The following is a 25,297-nucleotide window of genomic DNA, read 5'->3' as shown; positions in this document are numbered from 1 at the left end:
TTGCTGTCTAGTGTAAAGCGTCTTTGAGGAGTGTGCACTCATGTGTTATTTCATAAGAAGCTTAAGACACAGTGCCCAGCAATAGCTGCATTTGGCCAGACTGAGCTTTGCAATAAGTGCATTCCCCAGGCTGAATGCTGCAGATCCTTGCAGGATGACTGCAGGGTGTTTCTGATTCTCCTGGAGTCACACGTGCCAGCTTGATTTCAAGAAACAACTAGAATAACAGTTATCTGATAAGAAGTCTATAGCACTTTATGGCTTACATAATCCAGAGCTAGATGGGCCAGGCATGATTCCCATTTTCTGTTGGGGACACTGACTCACAGAGAAGTTAAGGGACAGCTATAAAGTGATGGAACTGTGTACTGAACCTCATGTCTCCCAGACTCCAGGTCCTTGGTTTTCCCACAGCGCCACATTCGCACTGCAGTTCATGACCGGGCAAATGCTCACCCAGAGAGCGATAAAGTACTCCAACACTCCAGCCACCAGGTTGCAGCCAAAGGATTCAGAAGACAATGATCATTCCATTAGCATGCACTATGCAGTTAAAGAAAGGTTTTGGCATGATCTGCTTTATTGCTTCACAGAAGATAAGAAAATAAACTGCAAAGTAACTTAAGCCAGGTAACCCTGCTTTCCCTCGCTCCCCCCGACCCCGTTAGGAATAAGGACTAGGAGGAGGGTGCCTAGAAAATACTGAATATGTGCCAGTTCCACATCTGTTGTAAAAAAAATTTTCTAGGCCAGGCGCAGTGGCTGATGCCTGTAATCCCAGCACTTAGGGAGGCTGAGGCAGGAAGAGCGCTTGAGCCCAGGAGTTTGAGGCTATAGTGAGCTATGATCACAACACTGCACTTTAGCCAGGGTGACAATGAGAGACCCTGTCTCCAACAATAAATAAATATATAAAAGTAGTAAAAATAAGATTAAAATTTTTTTTTTTATTATAAAGATTATCATGTTCCTTCTCTGAACTTGAGCGAACTTTATTGGGATAAGCAATACACGTTGAGATTAATCCTCCACAATAAAGGCGTAGAGTTTACCTACAGACACTAAAGTCAGGCTTGGCAGATAAACCTTTCAAAGGCATCCTGGGGCAGTCTAGCTCCGCAAACCTTATAGCAAAACAACAACATGGAAGTCACTCAGGAACATTTGTGCATTTCAGCAACAGGCTGCCAAGGAAGAAACACACGGCATAAAAGCCAGCGGCTGCTGTGAACTACAACGCAAATACTATTCAGTTTCACAAAAGAGAACTGACAGAATAGAACAGGTAGCCAATTTGAACCAAATATTTCAAAACTCCTTTATGTGTAACTACCTTTTTAACAGGGCAGCATATATGGAAATTATTTCCTTTATTAGAACAAATGCAAATTTTATTTTAAAAACACATTGTGGTTAAGGTTATAATACCGCACATACCATTTTTTCAAAGTTTACTAGATTGTCAATGAACGTCTTGTTCCCCTCATGAGTAAATGTCATATCTGTAAAGAAATAAAAGCCACATTCTAATCACTAATGGAAATATGTCATACTAAGAAAGCACAATAGCACCATTAGATTATGCTGGCAGATTTGCATAACACTACAGCTGAAAAAAGCTGACAATAGTTCCTTTAATGCTAGGTGTTTAACTTTCTAAATCACTTCACCTGAGATTAGTAAAATTTTTAAACTAATCTTCTGTTTCACTAACAAGTTTTCCAAATCGTGGATCCCTGCTCCTCCAGTCATCTTTCCAACCCTTTCCGAAAAGTCAGGGCTAAGAGGAGATGACAAAGACGGCAGAAGGCTGGGATCGATCATTTTTCCCTAAGTAATCAATCTTATCAAGGTATTGTTCATTTCCCTCCCCCAAATACTCATCACCTGCTATGGCCTGCGCATCTTATTAGGATTACCTTTAATGAGCAAAGGCATGAAGGGGATGAGAGGAGGTTCCAGCTTAGCTACCGTCAGCCTGTAGGCCCTGTGGTTCCTTGAAGGGTCCTTAGGAGAGAAAAAGAGATGATGATAATGACTGGTGACACATACACCACCCTTCGTTACCTCCTATTACACCTGCCTTGTCACCCCACAGTCAGGTACAGCTGACCTTTGAACAACACAGGTTTGAACTGTGTGGGTCACTTATTCATGGCTTTTCTTCTGCCTCTGCCATCCCTGACACTGTAAGACCAACAACCCCTTCTCCTCCTCAGCCTACTCAACAAGAAGAGGACAAGGATGAAGACCATTATGATGATCCACTTTCCTTTAATGAACAGTCAGTACATTTTCTCTTCCTTATGATTGTCGTATCATTTTTTCTCTAACTTACTTTATTGTAAGAATATAGTACATAATAATATATATAACATACAAAGTATGTGTTAATTGACTGTATGTTATCAGTAAGGCCTCTACTCGACAGTAGGCTATTAGTGGTTAAATTTGAGGAAAGTCGTAAGTTATGATTGGGCCAGGCATGCTGGCTCATGCCTATAATCCCAGCACTTTTGGAGGCCAAGGCAGGAGGATCCCTTGAGCCTAGGAGTTCATAACCAGCTTGGGCAAAATAGTGAGACCCTAAGTGAGACCCCAATTTTTTTTTTTTTTTTGAGACGGAGTCTCACTCTGTCCCCCAGGCAGGAATGCAGTGGTGCAATCTGGGCTCACTGCAACCTCCACCTCCCAGGTTCACACCAGTCTCCTGCCTCAGCCTCCCAAGTAGCTGGGACTACAGGTGCCTGCCACCACACCATGGTAATTTTTTTTGTTTTTTTTTAGTAGAGACGGGATTTCACCATGTTAGCCAGGATGGTCTTGATCTCCTGACCTTGTGACCTGCCCAACTTGGCCTCCCAAAGTGCTAGGATTATAGGCATGAGCCACTGCGCCCGGCCAAGACCTGTATTTTTTAAAAAATAAAAAATAATTTGGGAGGCTACTTGGAAGGCTGAGGTGGGGGGATTGCTTGAGCCCAAGAAGTTGAGGCTGCAATGAGCCATGATCGCACCACTGCACTCCAGCCTTGGTGACAGAGTGAGATCCAGACTCAAAATAATAATAATAATAAAAAGTTATACTCAATATTTCTACTGCATGGGGGTGGACGAAGTGTCAGTGCCACTAACCTCTGCGTTGTTCAAGGCTCAACTGTATTTCTGAATCAAATATAGCTACAAAAGAAAGGTAGACTTACACAAATTGATTTGTGTGTGTGTGTGTGTGTGTGTGTGTGTTGAGACGGGGTCTCACTCTGTCACCCAGTGGCCCAATCACTACTCACTGTAGCCCCCACCTCCTGGGTCAAGCAATCTTCCCATCTCTGCTTCCTGAGTAGCTGGGACCACAGGTGCAGGCCACCACATCTGGCTAATTTTTGTATTTTTTATAGAGACGGGGTTTCGTCATGTTGGCCAGGCTGGTCTCGAATTCCTGACCTTAAGTGACCCACCCTTCCTGGCCTCCCAAAGTGCTGGGGTTATAGGTATGAACCACTGGGCCCGGCCTGACTTGTGTTTTAAAATAACTTCATTTATGGCATAAAAAAAATTTTTTTTTCCCTTTCTTGTTTGAAAAGGAGATTCACCTACAGGAGCCAAGGCAAGAGATTTCCTTTGAAAGCAAAATGAAACCTCTACTGCAAGATCCCCCTTTTCCTGAAGGCCCACCTTCTTCCCGGGTGTCTGGGTCACTCACTCTCTGCCCCTGCACGGCTGATCCCTGTCCCGATTTGCCCTCTGAAACCTGCCCATCACTCCCAGCAAGCCCAACTCACTCCTTTTCTGTCTAACACCTCCCAGTCAATGGGGAAAAATAATTTTGGCAAGCCAAGGAAAATGCAGCTTCCCACCCATAGCCAACCTGAGCTGGATGGACAGGACCCTATTACACTGCTTTTCTTAGTTATACAAATTGACCTTATGCGGGACATAAGTCCTCTTTAAGTTAGTTCCTGAGGGTGCCATTCATTAGTCAGACATGCTTGTTTTAGCAGCACTAAAAGGGATCATAAACTTCTTAAAGTCATACAAGGACAGATAAAATTTCCGAAATGAGAACTTCAATTCAGCTAATCAGAAATTGGATTAATGTAGACAGTGAACAGAATAAAGAAGCCACTGTCACTTACCATTAAACTTTCAAACTCCGCATAGAACTTCTTGAACTTGCTTGGCAGTTTCTGTTAATGAAATGAAAATGCCACACGCATATGTCAGATTCAATATCTAGATATGTATCATGGGTTACCATTTCTAGGGGAAATATATTTCTATTGGCTCTTAATCAAACATCTCTGAGACAGGCCAGACTGTAATCTGTCCTGTCATTTGAGAATAATCTTCCAGAACATAGAGAACTTGCCTTTTAAACGTCTTTAACCTAATTGAACCAAAAGTAACTGTGAATGCTTTGGAGTTACTGCTTTTATAATGTTTTCTGAACTGGATGATTTATAAAGAGGACTGCATTCCCCAGACTGTAAGAGGTCTGAATATACCTCCCCCCACACTTTTTAAAACTCTCTGATTCCCACAATCAGGAATTTAGATTACAGAATATTAGCAATAAAAGAGCTTATGAAACTATCTCTTGCAACCCTCCTCCTCCCTTACAAGGCAAACAACATGAGAATAAGAATTTTTATTCGTTTTGTTTACTGACATTTTTCTCAGTGCCTAAAAAAGTACTGGGTACATAGTACTCCCTAAATATTCATTTGAATAGATTAAGCCTGTGTTTTACAGATGGAAAAAATTAAGTCTCACAGTTTCAATGACTAGCCCAGAGTCACACAGCTGCTTCTCATTAGAGCCTGTAATTCACATCCCCTGCCTCCTTTTCTGCTGTCTCGTCTCTCACATGTGCCATGCTTTTCTACACGAGCATTTATTTCTCCCACATGCCTTCCTATAGTACAAAATTGGACAGTTCTATCAATTTACTGATTTCTCATGTTTTTATTTTGGCAAATGATTCAACACCACTTACTGCACCCATATATCTACACCAATAGATGAATACTGAATCATCTTGCAATTTATTGGTTCCTACTTTACTTAGTTCCTGAGTTTTCAGTAAAGCCGAACCTTTCACTTCTCTCTTCTGACAAGGCCAAGCCAAGATAGAGCTATGTGATATGTTTCCCGTCCCAGGACTAGGAACTCATCAACCAACCCCTGGGCCTCAGAGACTCCTGGGTCACCTGGGAGGAGGCTTTGAACAGCAAAGCCTACCTTCAACAGTTGATTCACCAATTGGGCCTCTGCAATCCACAGAACGGCTCTTCTTGGCTCTTTCTCTTTCCTATCTCAGTTTGTCATATTTCCATTTAAACATCTGTAAAACTCTGATTTTTGTTTCTAAAAACTAGTCTCCTGTATATCCTCCAAACTCATTTTTCTGGCATTTCAAGTTATGGTTCAGGAAAACCTGATGTCCTCACTTAGAGGGGACTATTCAGATGGCTGAAAGCTGGGATGGGCATCAGAGGATGCCAGGATCTCACCCCACACAGAGTATCCAGATCTCCAAGTTATGCAAAAACATGGACTGACTGAATATAGTCCATTTAAAAAATTAAGAGTGGATTATGTTTTTGGCTAGACCTCTGTCATCTGTTCTCTTTCTTTACTTAGCTTTCTTTTAGGTCAAAGACAGTAGGGCACAGGGTAATAAAAAAAAAATGTTTCTTTCATTTTCAATACTATTATGTATCCACCCCCCATGCTTCTAGAGCAGAGTTTTCAGTAGGGCCATGCTGCCAATCCAGGAGGTATTTGGTAATGTGTGCAGGCACTTTTTTTTGTTGTCACAGCCAGGGTGGTGCGTGGTAAGAGGTGCTTCCGGCATGTGCTGGGGAGAGGCCAGGGATTCTGCTAATTGTCCTACAACACAGAAGACGTCTCCACGACCAAAAGCTGTCCTGCTCCAGATGTCACCAGGGCTGAGGCTGAGAGACTGTGTGTGCTCCAGGTAATTCTCATTTGCTTCATCTCAGCTTGGTCTTCCTGCTCAGTTTTGAGCCCTTCCCTTTATTGTGTGCTCTGGCTTTCTTTTCTATTTTGTTCCTTGGCTGTTCCACACGTATCCCCTAGTTCCGTGAGGCCAGGCGCCATTTCTCGCACTGCTCGCGTGGTCACTGTGGTACTCAATGGAGTTGCATGGGAGGCTTTTGGGAGGTTTTCTCAGCAAGTGCAGGTATATAAACTAGAATCAAAGGTGCTTAGGAATGAAATCTCCCCTACAGAATTATATAATTATACTTCACCTTAAAAAATAAAGGCTTATAAATGATGAAAGGATAATTTCCTCTTCGCAGCAACATTCAGTGCTGAAAACAGAAGCTCATAGACTCACAGAACTCCTATCCCTAGTGAAGCCGAAGGACTGGCCAGTTAGCTATCTCCTTTTGCTGCTTGCACCCTCTTCAGCAGCCTCCTGTTTTTTTCTTTAGACTGGGAAAGGGGGTTCAGAGAGTGTTTCTCGCATGCTCTGTTCTTACTGTCTGGCTGCTGACCTGTGGTACCCACACCTGGCCTCCTTGGACCCTTCGAGGCTTTACGGTTTTTGAAAATGTTCCCAACCAACTCATTTGGACTCTGTGGCAGGGGGATTAGAGGCTGGAAGCTGACTGGGGAAGGCACACTCTTTGCAGGAGGACCCTAGGTCTCCAGCGATCCCAAGAACCTTGGGCTATAAAATGAGGGAGCTGCAGTATGGCTTTGTGCTTAGATCTCTTGGCAGCACGAGCTCCGTCCTTTTACTAGCTGGAAGATGATATAGCTGCGTGGCACGCAGGCCTCACCAATTCCCTCATTCCTATATTCAGGGGATGAGCTGCTGTGTGCTGCATCTGCCTGGAATTTTAAGAGAAACCCAAGACAGAAGGACTTGTGAGGACCTGCTCTACAAACAATGGAAACATTTAGGAGGGACGGGAAAAGAAAATCGTTGCAAGAGGGACATGGGGAAGAAAATAATTTCAGAAAAGCATTCAGAGATGCAAACAGCTGCCTTTAAGCAGCATTGCAAGTTGGGTCTCTAATATATACTCCTTGCCCTCTTTCTGTGTCCCACTTACACACACTTTTTTATTTTTAGCATGAGTCTATTTCTGTATGTATGTTCTATTAGAGATTAGTATTTCTTCAACTATATGCCACGTGTAAGAGGTCAAGCACATTTTGAGTACAAAGCTAATAATAAATGAAGATGTTTTCTAGCTTGAATACCCAACTCTCGACAAACCACTCATTATATTTGCTACAGAAACTCACAACACACCTGCCTCACTTTTGCCCCAAACTGAGTATTAGCCAATTGTTGCTCCTCTCCGCGGAGAGGAGTCTGCCAGGTGGTGAGGAGACACTTAGTACTCAACTGCTGCAAACAGTTGGCTTCCTGGCTCTTCCTTCCAGAAGCAAAATGAGTACTTGGATAAAAATGGATCTTCTGTCCTCTTTCAATGAAAGATAAGATTTATGGCAAAAGCAACAAGCAGACATTTCAGAGAACAATAGAATCTATGAGCAAAACTTATGAAGTCATTCCAAGTAATGTGGGTCCTTCATGTTATACTTAGGAACTGGACTTATTTTTATTTACATTGTGTATATCAAGAAGCAGACATCTCCTCGTCTCCCCCACTCTCCATACACAAAAGGACAATATCTTTTAAAAATTCTCCCTCTGAGGCAACTGGAAAAAGGAGACAGGTCACCTCCCTCCAAGTATCCCACCTTTCCCATTGTTATACTAGTGTGAGTGATATTTCTATTAAAAAGCTCACTGGTGAGCCTGTGTTTTTATTCCTAAGGCAAAAGTCACAGCTGGATCCCAGCTGAAGCTTACCTCCCACGTTAGTGCCAAGCGGCTCACAGCAACGTTACTTAGTCCCATGACGATGGCAAAAAAGGAATTCAGATTTTTATACTCCTTACAGCTGAAACACAAGAGATGTGTGTTTGAGTAAAATGTTACTTCTGAGTGAGATAAAAAAAATTAGAGTTCTGTTTTTCTGATAGTCATTAATATTTGTCAGGACTCATTTACGAGAACAGGCAACGATAGATTTAATGCACTGTAAAAGTTCCACTTGGGTGACCAGGTTCTGCTGTTTGATTTCTCACTGTGGTTTTAGAAAGCTGGAAGACGTTGGCCATTGAGGTTTGGGATTTGAGAAGGAATTTAAAGACACCTACCCTAGGGGTTGTTATTATAATCCCAAACTTGCTAAAAGCCTTGTTGGACCTAGAGGGAAATATCTCATGGGGAAAGAAAAAAGGTGAGATGTCCTTGGAGATTTCTAGACCTTCAGCCTGAAGGTGGATACCCTCCTCTGGCAGCTTGAGAGGGCACTAAGGGAGTCTCACGGCTGCAGCCACCATGGCTTCTACCTGCCATGCAAATGCTTCTAGTTTGTTGAAAAATATCAATTTACAAGGTGTGGTCTCTATAGGCTGGGCACTTAATCTCAAGGAATTTTAAAGCTGAGAAGTAACCTAAACAACTGACCAAAAAAATAACCTTTTCTGTGTTTTACTGACATCAATGAAGCTGATCATTTTGAATCTGTACTTATGCCATTATTAGCTTTTATGAAGATATGTTTGGGAATGAGACATGTGGAAAAAAACAGAAATTCTTATTAGAATGATGATGTTTAACACAGGTACTTGGTTTAATTTTTTAGAAAAAGGAATCCCAAACTTCTTCATACCAGGTCCCTGAAAAGGGAAAGAATTCATTTTGCAATAAGCATCAATCCTTCACCCTGAATCAATATGGTTACTGAAACTGACTATATCATAATGAAATCCTGTTTGGATTAACATTTTTGAAAAAGATTAAATTGTTGCATTTGCTACCCATTGCAAAGGTAGCAAAGAGTAATTCTTAAATTGTCTGTGTGGAGAGGGAGAACATATTTCAGACAAGCTAGTGTGTATGCTTCCACTGGTGTGCTGGGACAATGGGTCTGAGTTCAGGGGCTGAAGGTTATTTAGAAGACACCTGGGTTAAAGGCAGGTGTACGATGGCATCTATGTGTTTGCCTTTGTCTCATTATGTGATCTTGAAAGAATAAATGCAGGGCTGTAGACCTGCCTTTCTAGTCACTGCCTTGTTATCAGCTAACTTTGTCACCCTATGTAAGTCATGAAATGTCTCTATGTCTCAGTCTCCGCCAATGTAAACAGAGGAATAATAACATCTGCTTCCACCAACTTCACACAGCTCTGGGTAGGCAAAGAGCTTCAACCAAATATGTTGAAGTTCTCTAAAAATATCAAGTAAAACAGATGCTACTGTCACGAGGTTTCAACCTCATTCTTGTAGATCTTGGATTTTAAAAGTCTGCAGTCTTCTTCAGCTGGGCTGTGTAAACAGCTTCTCCTATAGGACAGTAAACTTAGCACAGGGCTTAATAATGGTTAAATAACATAAACTAATGTATACTGAAGGCCAAGTCCACCTACTCGTTCACATAAACAGAAGGGAGGGGGATAAGAAAAGCAAAAACTTAAAAAAAAAAAAAAAGTCCTGGGTATTCCGAAAGGCTCACCCATGTTGTCTCTGTAAAATAACAGGATCAGGCCCCAAAAGCTTTTCTGGCTTCCCACATTTGTGTGCAGATTGCCTCTCTCTTCTTGTTGCATTGGACACTGCCAGGCTAAGGTGAAGAGAGAGAATGTGCTTCTTCTAACGGGAAAGCACATCTTGTCATAGTTTCCATAATCAGCTCATTCCAAATACGTCAAGTCATTTGTCCCTTGCCATAAGGCTGTTCAGGCTACCAGGGAAAGTGGCTATATTCTGAACCAGAAATTCATAGGCACCATTTTACCAAACCTTTCTTAAAATAGCCAGCTTTGCCATATTAACAGCAGCTTTTGAATCCAAGGGATTTGGTATTCTATTGAACCCTCAAGTTGTTGGCAAATAATTTCAGGCATCTGGCAAACTGATATCTATAAAATGTCAAGCAGCCTTTACTTCTTTGTTTAGCCCAGGAAATCAAACTCCATGTTTGATTTTGGGTCAAGAAAATTGTCTAGCTGGGGTCACTTGTGCTCTCAGCCCTCCTGTGTGCTAGAGCTCCCTGCATTTAGAAAGGAAAGAAGTCTCACAGCCATAGGCCACATTTAGCATTTTATTTTTAGCACTGTGGTGATACCAAAAACATGGAAGTAAACAGGAGGTTGTCAGGCATATCTAAATAGCAGGAGAAGATTAAATTCATGTCAGGGAGAACTCTAACTGGCCCCTGCAGTAAAAAAATTGTTTCCCATGAAGTGCTGTTTAATAGAATATTTATAAGATGTAAGCTTCTTTTTCTGATGTTTACAGTGATGATTTTCATGTACCAGGTTAGCTTGCATGCATTTTACCGATTTAATTCTGGCTGGGCTGGATGTGCTGCTGTTCATGCATGCTGCACTGCCCTCTACTGATGAGAATGTGTCATGCTGGACACTGACTTCAAGATCCTTTTCAACTGAACTTTCGAAGTTTAAGGGAACTTTGTTTACGGAAGGAATCTTTAAACTAAAGGAGGCAAAACCGTCTGAGAAGAAAGCAAAGAGTAAAGAGAGGTCACAACTTCGACTCCAGCATCAGTGCTGTAAGAAGTTAATTCATCTATTGATGTTAAATGCTACAAAATCTAGAAGAGATCCATTACAAGAGTTCGGTTATTCCTAAGACCCTGTGTTTGGCCCTCTAGCAATTCCTAGATCCTGCTTTTCTTTTTAAGGTGTAGTCTAAGAAGACAAAATGAAAACACAGCTCAACATTTTTTTTCTCTTTCCAAGCTAAATATACTTACTGGGCTGCTATCTTAATAAATTTTTTTAATAGCTGAACACGCTTGCTTAGCTGAGAACAAAGGCAGATCTCAGTGACGACCCAAAACTGAATTTCATTAAATCTCCTCAGGAACAAATCCAAGTTTGCTGTGGTCTTTTTAAAATTATGCCTTCCAAATGTGTGATAGATTAGCTCCAGCTAGAAAAGAAAGGAAAACAATTTCGCTTATTTGTTTTTAAATCAAAACACCAGCTAGGTTTCTCTATTTGTCAAGACAGTGTTTTACTGGTCAGCAAATGTGAATTCAATCAGATTTGAAAGGCTTCCATGAGGCTTGTTAAATATATAAATATAAACTAGGTTTTACTGGCTTAATATACACAGGAAGACATGGCATACTGTAAAGATTTTTCTTTAATACTCAAAGGCTTTATAGCAGGCTTTATTTATAAACTCAGTATGCAAAAGAATTGTCATGTGGTTTCCATATTGTAGCACATATTAGCACTTACAAACTAAGCAATGCCAGCAGCCTTTATCCTTGCTATCTGAGCTCCTAACACATCTGATCCTGCATCTTACCTCATGCACGCAGTTGAAGAGTTCCCAATCATAAATTGTCATCTGGTATGCTAAATCTTTGGAGCTCATCAGTTCAAAAGTTCCCACTGTTCCAATAGTTGGGCCTTCCTGTTCTGGTAAGGGAGTCTATGAATAATAATGCAAAAATATATCAGAAACTCAACACAGACAAGTATTTAGCACTGAAAGCTTTTAGGAGTTTCTGAGGGGAAAGGATTCTGGAGATGGATGCTTTCAGGAATATCTGGAAACTCTGATGAGAGATGCCTCTGCTCGCAACGCTAGTTGCTTCAGTGTCATCTGTATAGTCACCAATCATCATTATCATCAATTCCACTGACCGAAAAATGTGAACCGCGGCAAATAAGATTCAGTGAAGAGTGACCTGCGGAGGTTCTCTTCTCTTCCACTCGGGCCTGGGAGGTCCCTGGAAACTCTTCTTTTCCCTGGTAAAAATGGAAGAAGTCCTGGGAGACTTTTTTCTCCTATTTCCCACTGAAGCTGCTGTAAAGCAGGTAATGGCATGGCAGTTGGGGACGTTCATCCACAGTGCTACTTCCGACTGCCGGTGGCCATGGTAACACTGCTGCCTCTCCATCTCTTGGGATACACTGCCTGGGGTCATGAGGGGATGGAAAGCTCTGTGAACTGAGGTTACATATGACATCCGATTCCTCTACTCTTGGGCAGATGTTGAGCTGAGGATGTTATTCGCATGGTCATGGTGTTTGGGGCTAGACATTAGAAAACCAAACTCTGCTACTTTCTGGAAGACCCCTCACTAAAAGTTTCCATCTGACTTGCTTATCTCAGTTTTATTTTATGAGAAATGATCTAAAGTGTTTTTACTTAGGAAGATGAATGAGACGCATATATGGGAAGTGCATGTATAATGCAATAGATTTATATCTAAATAGGCAACATATACATTACAAAGTTCCAAAAGTCACAAAAGTGCCTGGCACAGTGGCTCACGCCCGTAATCCCAGCACTTTGGGAGGCCAAGGTAGGTGGATCAGGTCAGTAGTTCAAGACCAGCCTGGCCAACATGGTGAAACCCTGTCTCTACTAAAAATACAAAAATTAGCTGGGCGTGGTGGCATGTACCTGTAGTGCCAGTTACTCGAGAGGCTGAGGTAGAAGAATTGCTTAAACCGAGGAGGTGAGGCTGCAGTGAGCCGAGATCGTGCTACTGCACTCCAGTTTGGACTACAGAGTAAGACTCCATCTCCAAAAAATAAAAAATAAATAAAATAAAATAAAAAATAAAAACAAAATGATGCTAACTATATTTAGATACTATCCATGTCAGAAGTCCTAATATTATACAAGATCCATCATCATTTTCATCATCACTGTACTCTACAAATGCCCACTGCATTCTGGGCACTAGAGAAATTACATGTTCTGCGGGTAGATGGTTCTTGCATTTGGAAGTTTACAGTCTAGGAGAGGACCAACCAAGCTTACAGTTGAAGGGAATCAACCCTGTCTGGCCCATACAGCTCTCCACACAGACAGCATCTGCTGCTGGTCCTTATCTGCATGTATAAAGAGACAGAAGCAACAACACAGGTGACACCCAGGTACAGAGATAAACAGGAGGAGAACATGAATGGATTTTTTGGAAGTTTTTGGATATTTGGAATGAATGTGTAGTCTGAACAGGATCTTGAAGAAGCTGGGCTTTAAAAGATGAAGGAGACAAGCGCGGGCAGGTCAGAATAGCAAGGTTTTCCCTGAGCATCCAGGATGGTCCCTTGGGGTGAAAGGATGGCGACAAGGGCATGAAGGTGGGGAAGCTGTCATGAAACTTGCTTGGCAGGAGCAGAGAGCACAGGGAGTCCCCATGGACAGCGTGAACAGTTAGTAGCACGTCTTCATGTACCAGATTAGGACGTTGTGTTTTGTAATAGACTAGATAATAGACCAGGTGAGTGTCAGCTATAGAGAGCAAGTGACTGTGAATATAAACCCTACTCTAACTGCATAGACTTGGATTGATTCCCTAATCTCTTGAGTGTCTGTTTCCAGCTCTGGTAAACGGGTCATGATACCTATCCCTAGGCTTGTTAAGAGAACTGGATAGGAATGATTTCAGTGAATCACGTAAATACAGTGCCTGGCACAAAGGAGGTCCTCTCCCCCAAATCAGTTCACTTTCTAGAAGTGCTGCAGCAATACAAATACACAGAAAAGTGTGATCAGTACAATACCTGGATGTAGGAGCTAAATACTGTTGCTCCCAATTTACTCTATGCAGGGGACAGGGGACAGGGAAGAAAAGTGATTCCAAAGTTTTAAATCTTAGGGAACAAACCAAAGCTGATGGGCAAGAAGCATATGGAAGCAAATGAGGAGACTGATTTCAACCAGGGTAGGTCCCAGGTAAAAAAGGCTGGGGAAGCTTATACATTTTAGGAGTTAGGACTGCCTCTCAGAGGATCAAACTGGCCCTGCATGTTCTTCCTTCCCTCCTGCAGCTGCTGTGAACACAGCGCCTCTGCTGCTCTGTGGAGCGGCCCCTCCTACGTTATTCCTGCTGTTCGCTCTCTCCTCAGGATTGGAGATTCCCAGTCCACCTCGCTCCTTCTTCTCCTTGAGGCTTTATAACTTTACATAAGGTGGATAAGTTTACCTAACAACACAGGGAAGAATCTAATATTAAGAAATATGCAAAGTTCTTTTAGTCGTGGATGCTGGTCTATCACTCCTGCATCCCTTTTGAGAGCAACAGAAAGCTCTGTTGAGCCTCAACTTTTCTTTCAGTGGGCAGGGCTCACCAAGTCTCCCTCCCGGCAAAGGGCAGGTTGACCCCTTCCTTGAGCCAAGGAAGAGGCAATCTGAGCAGCAAAAGGTGCTTCTCTCTTAGAAGTGGGGAATGTAAATGCTCACCCTGGACCCCAGGGAAGTGTCTCCTTGGGCCATTTTCTTGTACACAGCTCTGTGGAAATGTCCTACAGATAAGGCACAGCAGAGCTTATGTGGGGCCTGCATTGCCCAGACAGATCTGAAAGCTGCCTACATACAGACACAGAACTCCCATGCATTTTCTCCCCACGGTTTTTGAGCCATGATTTTTTTGCTAAGGCTGGAGAGGGGTAATTGGGAGAACAGCATTGTTATCCTCCCATTTTCCAGATGAGGAAACTAAGACATAAAAGGGATGTGCAGATTGTCAGTGACAAGGAGATGGCTAAGGTGAGCCACCCAGAGCATCTTCCTTTCCTCGTGCTCCCACACCCTCTGTGTCTAGCTCTGCTGTGGCACTTGTTACGCTGCATCCTCACTGATCACATACTGGGGTCCCTCACTACACTGTTTGTTCACTGAGGTCCAAGGACCATGATGGATTTGTCTTCAAGACCATTTCAGAGCCAGAACCATCTACAACACCTGCGATGATGTGGCAGGTACTAAGTAAAAGTCTCAGGAACCAGTGAATGGATAAAAGTAGAATCACATTACAGTACTATGGAGTTTTATAGGAATTTGCTCTGTACTGACATTTATACTTAAATAAAATGTGAAGAGAGTAAAGTTTCAGAATCTGAACCCTTAACCACGAGGCTGACTTGCCAGCACTCTACTAATTCTATTGTAGACCACGCAATGTAAGACTAAGATCGAACACTAAGACTTGGTCTATTCCAGGCTGCTTGTGTTAGTCTCATCTCTCTGGCTTGGGCGTAACTGCGGTAAAGATAGAGGCTCTGGGTTTAGTGTCTCACAGAAGCCAGCACAGCCCCAGGTGCAGAGCAGACCCTGCAGAGGCATGTGTGGGTGGATCAGAGAGTGTGGCCAACATTCTCTACCGCAGGGTCATCCTCTGTGCGACTCCTCTTCAATGGGCTGTCCTGAAAGGGAATCTTTAGAAAGCCAGAGAAGGAGCTCCCTGTCCACAGTTATGTGAGGCAGGTAAGGTTTGGCCACTCACAGCACAATGAATGGCAGAGCGCTGATAGGGAAGAAGTTCATGCCCAGGGTACTCAATGCAGAGAACATTTCTTCCAACGAAAGAGGCCGTAAAACAGAGGACAAGCAAGGACTAAGAACTTGGAAGGCTGCAGGACTGTGTGCCAACAAACAGAGGTTTAGAAAGTTAGTATCAGACACCACAGGGAGCTGAAGACAGTCCACACTCCCTGTCTCTCCATGTCATCTGGCACTGCGGCCAAGAACCCGCTGGCAAGAGAGTCCCCAGCACCCGTGCAGTAACAGGTCACATAGCACCTTTGAAGGGGCTGCAGCGGGTCTGGCTTTTTAGGGCTTTGCTTTCCAGGAGAGGGCAGCACGACTCATTTATGACACTTTTTTTTTTTTTCAATCCCTCAGTATTGAGAAATATTTATTTAGAAAGCTATGAGTGTAGATGACTGGAAAAAATATACGGAAAAGGCTGGGGGCAGACTCAGATCTTATAAGGCTGGTGGTTGAGGAAAGGTGAGTGTGCTTATGGGCTGTGATGGATGAGGGATTAGCAGGAAAACTAATGCCACATTTGCTAAGTTCCTCTCCAGGTGAATTCAAAATATGGTAAAAATCCACCTATCCTCACTGGAGTGTACAAAATGGTATTCTTTAAAACAAAAAATCGGGATTATGATGAGCCCGAAACAACCTCTAAAAAGTCCAAGGAAGAGAATCTTGATACCTATAAGAGCTGATCTGATTAATCTTGAAACCTACTCATGCATCCCTTTTGTAAACTCTCTCTCTAAAATTGGATGTGGTTTACCTCTAGCTCTTGTCTTGTGCCTTCCTTAAAGGAGAAACCCCGTGTATCCAAAGACTGAAGAAACCAGTTTCTCTACCCTCTGAATTGGCCCTCTAGGCTTTCTAAGATATGTTACTAGCTACTCACCTCCATACCAAATTTTGGTAGGATAAATAGAAATGGACAATACCACCTGCTTAAAAGAGAGCAGGCTACTCCGTTATTAGTATGGGCCTATTAGTCCTTTCTTCACAGAAAGATCTGTCTGTATGCTGGGTAACAAGCGTTTCTGGAGACTTAGGGAAGGGTCTGGCCTCTGGCATTTTCTGCATAAGGTAGAGAAAGTGCTTTCAGGGAACAGCATTTCTATTAGACCAGATGGCGGCTTTGCCATAATGCAAAGGAGCCTGATAAATAGTGATATCTTGCTTTAGAAAAATTATTTCCATCCTGGTATAAGTATTCAGATTCTTAACATTAGTATTTAAACTGGGGACATACCAATGAGGCAAATTACAACAAAGAGTTCTGAAAGCTGAATTATGCCCTAATAGTGGTGCTACTTGGCTAATTTCCACAAAAGAAAATCAAAAGCCCTGAGCATCTCAGATGAACACCTGAGGTTTACCTAATATAGACTGCAGAAAAAGAAAAAGCTAAGTACCATTCAAGATTTTTTAGCCACTGGGTTCAGTGTGACTGCAAAATTAGGCTCCAGACAAGTTTTTCTGATTGCAATGCTGCTCTGAGCAGGCCATCCACACCTACCAGTGAATCGAATTGCTCTCGCGGGCAAGCAAACAGGCGTCCATTAATGGTGAGCGTCGTAAATACTGAAACATCATTAGGTTTGAGCACCACCTTTTCTGTGAACATAAAAAGCATGAGATTGCCTATTAAATACATCTGAGATTTGCTCACTGCCCTAATCACACCAACAAATTGCCAGCTTGGTGAATTACTGGGACACGCAGAGCGACTGCATAAAATAGAGTACTGAAGGGATCCACGGAATAAAAAAGACAGCATTCATGCAGCCCTGTGCCACTCATGATGCCATCAGAAATGGCCACAAAACAGGAATAGAGATGCCAGAGGGTGAATTCACCCAGTTTTGTGCTGCAACCATAATTACTGAGTATGTAAAACCTGCACTTGCTATTTATCTCACAAGTTATGTTTCTAGATGGTAATCACACCCAGGACTTTGGACATATAAAGATCACTTTTTAAAAACTTTGGAGGTTTCTGAGACCTCACATGATTTTAGATGCAAAATTGACTATTGTTTTTTCACTTATTCCCTAATTTGGAGGGCAAAAGCATTAACTAGATTAAGCCTCCTCCCACATTAAAAAATTAGTTCTTCAGATGAGAACATGTCAAAAAATTAAAAAATTTAAAAAATTAGTTCATTTAATAAATATTTATTTTGTATTTGCTGCATGCCAGAAACTGCTCCAGGCACTGGGGAGACAGAAGGGAACAATACAGAAAAAAAAAAAAAAATCCCACTCCAAAAAGCGTTACATCACAGTGGGAGACGCCAACAATAAAGAAAAGAAATAGATTAGAAAGTGAGAAGACAAGGAGAAATAAGTCTCGCAGGAGTGGGGGCTGGGAAGCATGTGTAAGGGGAGGAAGTTAACAGTTTAGAAAGGGAATGAAGCAAACGAAGCAGGGAGCTTCAGTGAGACACTGACATTTGGGTAAAGACCTAAAGAAAGTGAGGGTGGGACCTGGGATATCTATGGGAAGGTGACAAGGGGTCAGTGAGGGCAGATGTCCTGGGCCCTGTGCAACTGGAGCTGAAATGGAAGGGAGATCTTAAAATCCAACATGCATTTAAAAATCCTCCATCAATGGAATCATTCACCTTAAAACATGACGGAAATGGCTCACCTGTTCCTGAAGGATTCCCCCAGATGGCTGTCAAATCATGACTGGAGGAATGAACCTCACTGCTGCTTCCTCTAGTCTCTCACTACAATATGTGGTCATTCCTAAAACGCTTGCCAGCATGAACTGTAATTGTTTTAACTCACCATCTACCTCCTCCCTGGCCTGGGAACGACTTGGGGACGTGAGCTGTGTCTAACTCATTCTTTCCTTCACAGCCACACTGTGGCCAGTACATATGCAATGAATGAATAAATGACATTTCAGAAATGCACCATGTAATCAAGGACAGTGAAAGGAACTGTAATCCCATGGGGGAAAAATATTCCTCATTTCATTTGAGCCAGGCTCCTAGCCTCTCTACTGAGTAAGGAGAAAAACCATCATCAGTTTCAAAGAACTAGCTTCTGACCACTTCCAACTTTGGACTTCTAGAAACCCATGGCCTTGAGCTTGTCCAGCTAGATTTCCTCTTAGGGTCCATATTTCTCAGGGCTCCAAGGCCTAAAACTTTTTTGAATAGAGTTTAAACTGAAAGAACTCCAGGCCAGCATCTACACAAGAGTCCTCAGTTCCAGTCACCTTTCTGGTTTAGAGTGGGTACCTACAAGATAGGGCACATTAGAAACCCAGCCTGCCTCTACCCATACTGTTTCTGTTATTAGTGGAAGCATACATAAGCACCAGTTCATCCTCCGGGTGAGCCTCACATGACCACACTAACTTCTTACATAGTTTCTGCTTGGATGGAAAGTCCTGTTTTGCAGAGCCCAAAATGCGAATTAAGGCTGTTACCTCCTCCAGAACTCATCTTGACTATGATCAGGCCCTCCCCAGAGCCCAGCTTGTCGGCAACGGCGCTGATGACTTCCTTCACCGAGGCGGCCACTGGCACCCGAATGGTTGTGTAGGTGTGGTCCATGCAATAGACCTTAAACAGAACTATGCAAAGGCAGTAACAAGGTAGTAAATCAGTCTTAAGAGTTTTCAATAAAACTGTAGTTATGAAAAATGTTTAGGCATCCTCTCCAATTTGCATCATTTTGCCATTTTTATTACTATATTTATTCATACTCATTTACCCCATGCCTGCCCCTTCTAAACTGCTTACTTTAGCATTGGTCTAAGAATAGGTGCACATATGGTTGCCAAGTCCAATTAAAAGAACAAGAGATATTGGTGAAACCCCACAAATAGGTCATGGGAAAAAATGGAGAGTGTCTTCAGGCTGATGTTCAGGGTCTGAAGTACTACACTGTAGGCAATTTACAGATCACTGCTACCCTGTGTGGTGGTGGGGAGCCACCATTCACACCTCTGCACACAGGAGGGCTTCCGCCTGGGCCATCAGCACATGCTGATACTCCTGTTCACTTGCTTCAGTGGCTTGTGTGCTTTGGGGCCAGGCCACGTAAGCTTGGATGCTATTTAGCTCAGCAGACTTAGATCAGCAGATGTGGATATGGCACCCCGAGTCTCAGCTCTGAACACAAAAATCCTGGGAGCAATTCCCATTATTGTATTGTAATTCTTGGGTTTAGAGGCAGTCCTAAATGACGAGATTCATTTATAGCTTTAAATGAAATTTTTATCATTATTATTTGTGACTATTTTTGGTTGTGATTCTTTGGAGAATCTTAAACAACCAAACAAAAGCCAGCATCTTTATCTTCCTGATGTAAAGCCTCCATGCTCAGGGCTGTGCTCAGGGCCAGAGCATTGTCCCTGGGCAGGATGCTGGTGATCCACTGTCTCCTAGGCACCCACTAGGCGCCGGCTACCTTCCCACCAGCTTTTCCCAGGGGTGGGCAATCCTGACAACCAGACCCTGAGATCATCTTCATTTCTTCCCAGGAAAGGGGTTAAGCAGGGAGAGGCTGAATCAGGGAAGGGTAGACAGGCACCTCGGCTCCAGGCACAAGAAGAGTTTAAGGACATAAATCATCAGGCCACCAAAAGGCACCTCCAAGCAAACCATCTGGAGGGCAACAGGGCACCTCCAAAAGAAGTTATTCTGTGGGTCCAAGGTGATGCTTACCATTATCCTGACTCTAAATAATCTATACAACTATGAGTTAGTTGAAAGAGGGTTCTCACCTTCATCAGAGCCACGGATAGGCTGGCGCTTCTGGGCTCTCTCATCACCTGTATTGAACTGTTGCAAAAGAACCTTGTGCTGTAAAAACAACCACAGCAAGTGCCATAAGGGAGAGTGACCAATGCACACTAGCAACTCAGAGGAGACACATCTGAGAAGCAAGCAGAGTCAAGAAATTAAGACAATATATTTTGTGTCTACAAAAAAGAAATCACTTTTATGTATACTGCAATATAATATTTCTGGGGAATTGTAATTCTACAGGGCACAGACAGAGAGTTCAAGTTCATGCCATTTACCTTCTTTTGTGGTGCCTTTGCATCTTCTGAGCTACGAGAAGTAGAGAAAGCACATTATTTAATACCATTGCTACTATTAAATTGCCTTATTTGCATATAACTAATCTTATGTTAGAAAATGAAATCACAATCACAGAATCCTTTCAGGAGGCAATATGAACTTCCTCATTTTAATAGTAATAGATCAAAGCAGAAGGGTAGACAGCAAAGATATCAGCTCTTGTCAGAGGCAGATTCCTGGCAGAACCGATGTTCAAAGCCAGGATTTCTAGCTTTCAAAGTCTTATCTAGCAGCACACTCACTCTCTGATACTGCATTTAATCTATAGCTCAAGTAATAGCATGTGAAGACCTTGTGGTTCATTGAGAGGACACAAATATTCACCATCAACAGCTTTGGCAGCAGACAGTGAATTTTCCATATAAGTAATTGCCCTCAAACTTTCTTTAAATGCCGCTGGCCACGTTATTGCCAGATTCACTGCCTTGAACCTAAGGGACCCACATTTATTGAGTTGGACTCCACACAGGAGGATCTTTTCTTTCCCAGGCTTTCTTTTGGCAGCCTTCTAGCACAGAATGAACAGAATCTCAGTCCTTCTGTTCCTCTGGCCTTACTGCACCACCTATGCCCTTGGTCCAGTCTGCTTAAATCAAATCAAGCAGGGCATGGCTATGGAAAGACCAGCTTTAACTTTTCCTGTGGGCAAAGGATGTTTTGGGACTTACTTGATGAAAGCACACCCCCAAAGCCAAGCCCCTCCTTACATTTGCTTGACAATCTTCTCCAACTCCGGCAGTTGCTCCTTGAGGGCAGCAATCATCCGGGCGTCATCTGATACAGATACATAAAACTCCTGTAATTGGCAAAAGTCACAGGCTTTTAACAAGAACTGCAAAAGGCACATGATTCTGTCAAGAGCAATAAAGGTGTGTCCCTATGTCATCTGCTTCACCAGCATCTCCAGACCATGGCTTCATGGACTGGAGGAAGAACAAAGAAGAAAATGTTACACCATGTCTAAGTTCAAAATTGGCCATGAGAAGAAGTCTTAGAAATAGATAGTGGCAATCAATGACTGCACGGGCATCAGAAATGAAATGAACGCCACTGAACTATACCCTTAAAAATGGTTACAATGGGAAAATTTATATTAGATATCTATTTTACAACAATAAAACTTCAATTCAAAATAAATTGCAGGTGAATTATTTGTATGATATTTATATGAAAGCCAGTGTTTTGAAATGGGTCATTTTGGAGTCCACAAAAGAGCACTTTTTTTACTTCTTTTTTTTTCAGAGGAACTTCAGTGTTCATTCTCACATTATTTTGGCATGTATTGTTTATTTGCTAGGTGCTACTCATCCGTGGTTATGGTTGGTGGTAAGATGCTGCATGGTCTTCAGCACTGTAGCGAATTTATGCTGAGTTTGTGCCACCAACTCAGGACTCTCTGCTGCCCTTCTGGGAGCTGTCCTGACCCTGCAGCTGCAGGTGTGCCTGCTCTGCTTAGGAGCAGAACTCTGCTCTGCAGCAGAAGGTGAGAACCATGGCAGTGCCAGCTTCACCACCACTTTAGTTCATCTGCAAAATGGTCCTGTACTCAATGAGTAGAGGCCATGAGTCAATGTATGACCCCAAGCTACCGCCATTCCTCACATTTTCAAAATACTTCATTCCTCAGCTTGGAGGGATGCTCACGGTCCATTTTCCCTCCCTGCCTTGCCCCTCTGGCTGTGAAATGATATGAATAGAAAGGAGAGAGGGTGTATGTTTCTTTTGGATAATTTATAATTTTAGAACACACAGATTGAAAAAGTTTGAAACGGAAGTAACATTGCCTTTTGCCTGCACAGAAGTAAGGTCTTCATCCAAATTTTGGAGGGGAGAGTGACTAACTGGGCTTAAATGTCAGGATCAGTGCTGTAATTTGGGGCTAGAGTTACGGGAAGGAATGGGGAAGTGCAGCTTACAGCAGTGTTCATGAACCGCTTTCACAGCCTACCATTTCTGCTTCTGGCAATTCCTAAATAAACGATCTGCTCCACTCCACTCAAAAATATCTACCATTTGATCTAGTAGTCCCACTTCTAGGAAGGTAATCAAGGACAGACTCACTTGCACAAGACTTTTTAACGTACTACTATTCTAGGAAGGTGAAAACTGGAAATGATGTGAACACCCAACAATAAGGGAACACATAAATGTATTTGTGACACGGCTACTCAATGGTCATCAGAAATTTTTTTGATTATTTCAGGCGATGTAAAGAAATTTGTATTATAAGGACTGTACTGACAGAAAAATTCTTATATCAAATTAAATGGAAAAAGCAGCCTGCAGAATAATGGGTGCTACGTGACTATAAGATAAAACATACAAAGAAAAAGAGACTAGATGAAAATACATGAAAATGCTACCCATTATGGAGTCAGACTGTAGTTCCTTTCTGATGAATGAATGTGTTCACAAAGTCTTGCATTTGCAATGACAGTCTCTCCAGGGAAGCTGCTGAGCCCACAGGTAGGTCCCTGTATTGTAGGACAATGGTGTATTCTTGGAAGGGATGACCCCCGCCTACCTCCAGAAAGGCCATAGACACATCATCCTCTTGTAGGAGGTCTCCATACATGGCAGCCCACTGTAGAACCAGGCGGATGACTCGCCTCTTATTGTTGAGGGCATAATCCATTTTCTCCTGTTCTGTACCTTGTGAAGGCTGTGCGTGGTAAGTGCCGAGGAGTCAAGGAAGAAATTGAGCCATTTCACACTCATTTCATATGCTTCTTTCAAAGGTAAAGAGTGACAGATCCCAGCTTCAGAAAGCCAGGCTTTTAGACAGATAGAATTCCTCCCCTAGGCCCTCATGAAAAACCTCACAGAAAGTGTCTATGCCAAATGCATGCAATTCCTTGTTAATTCCTGCTGACTCTGGCCTGATAGTTGCCCAAGGGATTCGACTTTCACAGACTCCTCCTGGATTTGGTGTGGACAAGGATTCTTGTGTCTAGCTCTAGCTATCATTCTCTGCCAGGATCTGCCTTGCCCTTTGCCGCTCTGGATGGTAATGTTTCCTGCCGTTGCTTCTCTCTGGGTGCGTTTCCACCTGTTGTTGGTTTCCAAAATTCTGCCCGAATCTCTGTAATCCCCTCCCTTCCAAGTGGGCATCTAGTCCTGCTGGGACCATGGCTGATACAAAGAGTGCATGGGTGGGCAAGCGAGGCTGAAGGTAGATAAACCCACCTAGAGGTAGGAAGAGGAAAGGCTCCTGCTGTACCAATTCTCTGGTGAGGGCCTCAGACACACTTTTTACACCATACCTTCTTCTCTTGTGTAGAACCACGACTTACCTTATTGGCTCTTTGCACATTTACGGCTACCATCTTAATTGCAAGCACCTTGAGGCTTGGGTTGATGGTCATTTGTCCTGTATTCTACACCATTCCTAGCATACTGACTTTCACCCAGAAACTATTTATTCATTAATGCAACAAGTACTGATTGAGGGTCTCCTATGTGCCAAGAGTAAAGGTCCCTGGTCCATTCTTGTATGTACTACACAAGGACAACATCATAGGTAATCAAGAAATATTTTAGGTTAGACATACCATTCCTTTTTCAATGATTTATAGTTCATATTATAGATAATTAGTTCATAAAATAACTTACTCTTCACAATTTACAATATAACTTGCACACAAAGTACTTCAGTTCAACTCTTATAGCCTTGTGAGGAAAGTGTCACTCTGTTTCTACAAGTGAACAAACTGAAACTAAAGAAGCATAAATGGCCAGGATACATAGTGAGAGTGCAGAGGTTTCGAATGTAAGACTCCTGATGTCTAGTGTTCTTCCCATTACCCAACACCCCCATTCCTCACAGCGAGCTACAAGACTGGCCCTGTCTTAGCTTCCTACCCTGCCTTGAAAGACGTTGTAGAAAACCGGCTTATGGCAGTGCTGTGCTTGAGAGCTAAACCAGTAAAGGGCCTTTTCTAAAAGGACTATAAATAATCATGATCAAGGTAAATGACAGAACCTTAAAGCAAAGGTTTACTGCATGTAAATGGGTTGCAAAATGGCTTTCATAAATTGAGCACAAGATTCATAAAAAAGAAAATTGCTCAACCTGTATTGCTACAATTCTCTCTCAGCTTACAATAAAGAAAGGAAGAAAGATCACTTTATGTGAAAATTATTTCTTTTCTGATTAACTCTTTGGTCTCTTGCTTGCATGCATTTATAACTGAGTTTTTCTTTCCAAAGAGTTGCAATGCTGGACATTATATTTTATGACCGTTTTTTAATGGCATGTAGGAGCATAGTCAGACACATGGTAGGTACCAAATAAGAAAGTCTTGACTGATTGAAAAATATGTACTGGTTCACCCAAGAGTGGGAGGATATGGGTTCAAGTCCTCTAGCTGCCAACACTTACCTATGCGATCTTGTGTAAGTCACTTAGCCGCTGCATACTTCCATTTACTCACCCATGAAATGAGGAGGTGAGAAGAAATCATTTCCAAATTCCCTGTCAGCTACCACATTTAATAACGCTAAGGCAAGGTGGACCAAAGCAGAATCAGGTAGGTACCACAAACTAACATAATGAAAACACAATGCTGCCTTGCCATTGTGCTGTCTTTGGTTTAGTTTTATGGTAACTTGTGTTTGTGTAGAAACTTGGATGACATCAGGCTTTGGCAAGTGCTATCTTTTTTATTTCCATGGCATAGGAGCCAAACGGAGACAGTAAGAATGGCCAAGGTGCGGAGTAGGGGTGTGTACTGAGGAAGGCCAACCCCTATAAATGTAAGAGTCGGTGGAGATTCTGAATTCTGAGTACAGTATGTGTCAAAGCTCTCACTAGGCTGGGCTCGCTCCCT

General features: G+C 42.6%; 1 protein-coding gene across 2 annotated transcripts in view; it reads right to left on the bottom strand.

The window, feature by feature from the left end:
- The window catches only part of RAPGEF4 (Rap guanine nucleotide exchange factor 4), a 309,548-nt gene that overhangs the window by 14,861 nt on the left and 269,390 nt on the right, over positions 1 to 25,297 (bottom strand). For both annotated transcript variants that reach the window (XM_005573493.4, XM_005573494.4), the window contains 12 exons: positions 22,993 to 23,143; positions 21,176 to 21,264; positions 20,408 to 20,438; positions 20,108 to 20,186; positions 18,806 to 18,952; positions 16,880 to 16,977; positions 11,395 to 11,520; positions 10,832 to 11,010; positions 7,858 to 7,948; positions 4,136 to 4,186; positions 1,920 to 2,007; positions 1,438 to 1,502 (listed from right to left, as the gene is read on the bottom strand). In XM_005573493.4, coding sequence (XP_005573550.1) covers positions 1,438 to 1,502; positions 1,920 to 2,007; positions 4,136 to 4,186; positions 7,858 to 7,948; positions 10,832 to 11,010; positions 11,395 to 11,520; positions 16,880 to 16,977; positions 18,806 to 18,952; positions 20,108 to 20,186; positions 20,408 to 20,438; positions 21,176 to 21,264; positions 22,993 to 23,143 — 1,195 coding nt within the window. The remainder of the gene's footprint in view (positions 1 to 1,437; positions 1,503 to 1,919; positions 2,008 to 4,135; positions 4,187 to 7,857; positions 7,949 to 10,831; positions 11,011 to 11,394; positions 11,521 to 16,879; positions 16,978 to 18,805; positions 18,953 to 20,107; positions 20,187 to 20,407; positions 20,439 to 21,175; positions 21,265 to 22,992; positions 23,144 to 25,297) is intronic.

This window comes from Macaca fascicularis, chromosome 12 (assembly GCF_037993035.2).
Source record: "Macaca fascicularis isolate 582-1 chromosome 12, T2T-MFA8v1.1".
In the NCBI taxonomy this organism is placed as follows: domain Eukaryota; kingdom Metazoa; phylum Chordata; class Mammalia; order Primates; family Cercopithecidae; genus Macaca; species Macaca fascicularis.
Note: the sequence above shows the minus strand (reverse complement) of the source record. Positions and strands in the feature narration are given on the sequence as shown.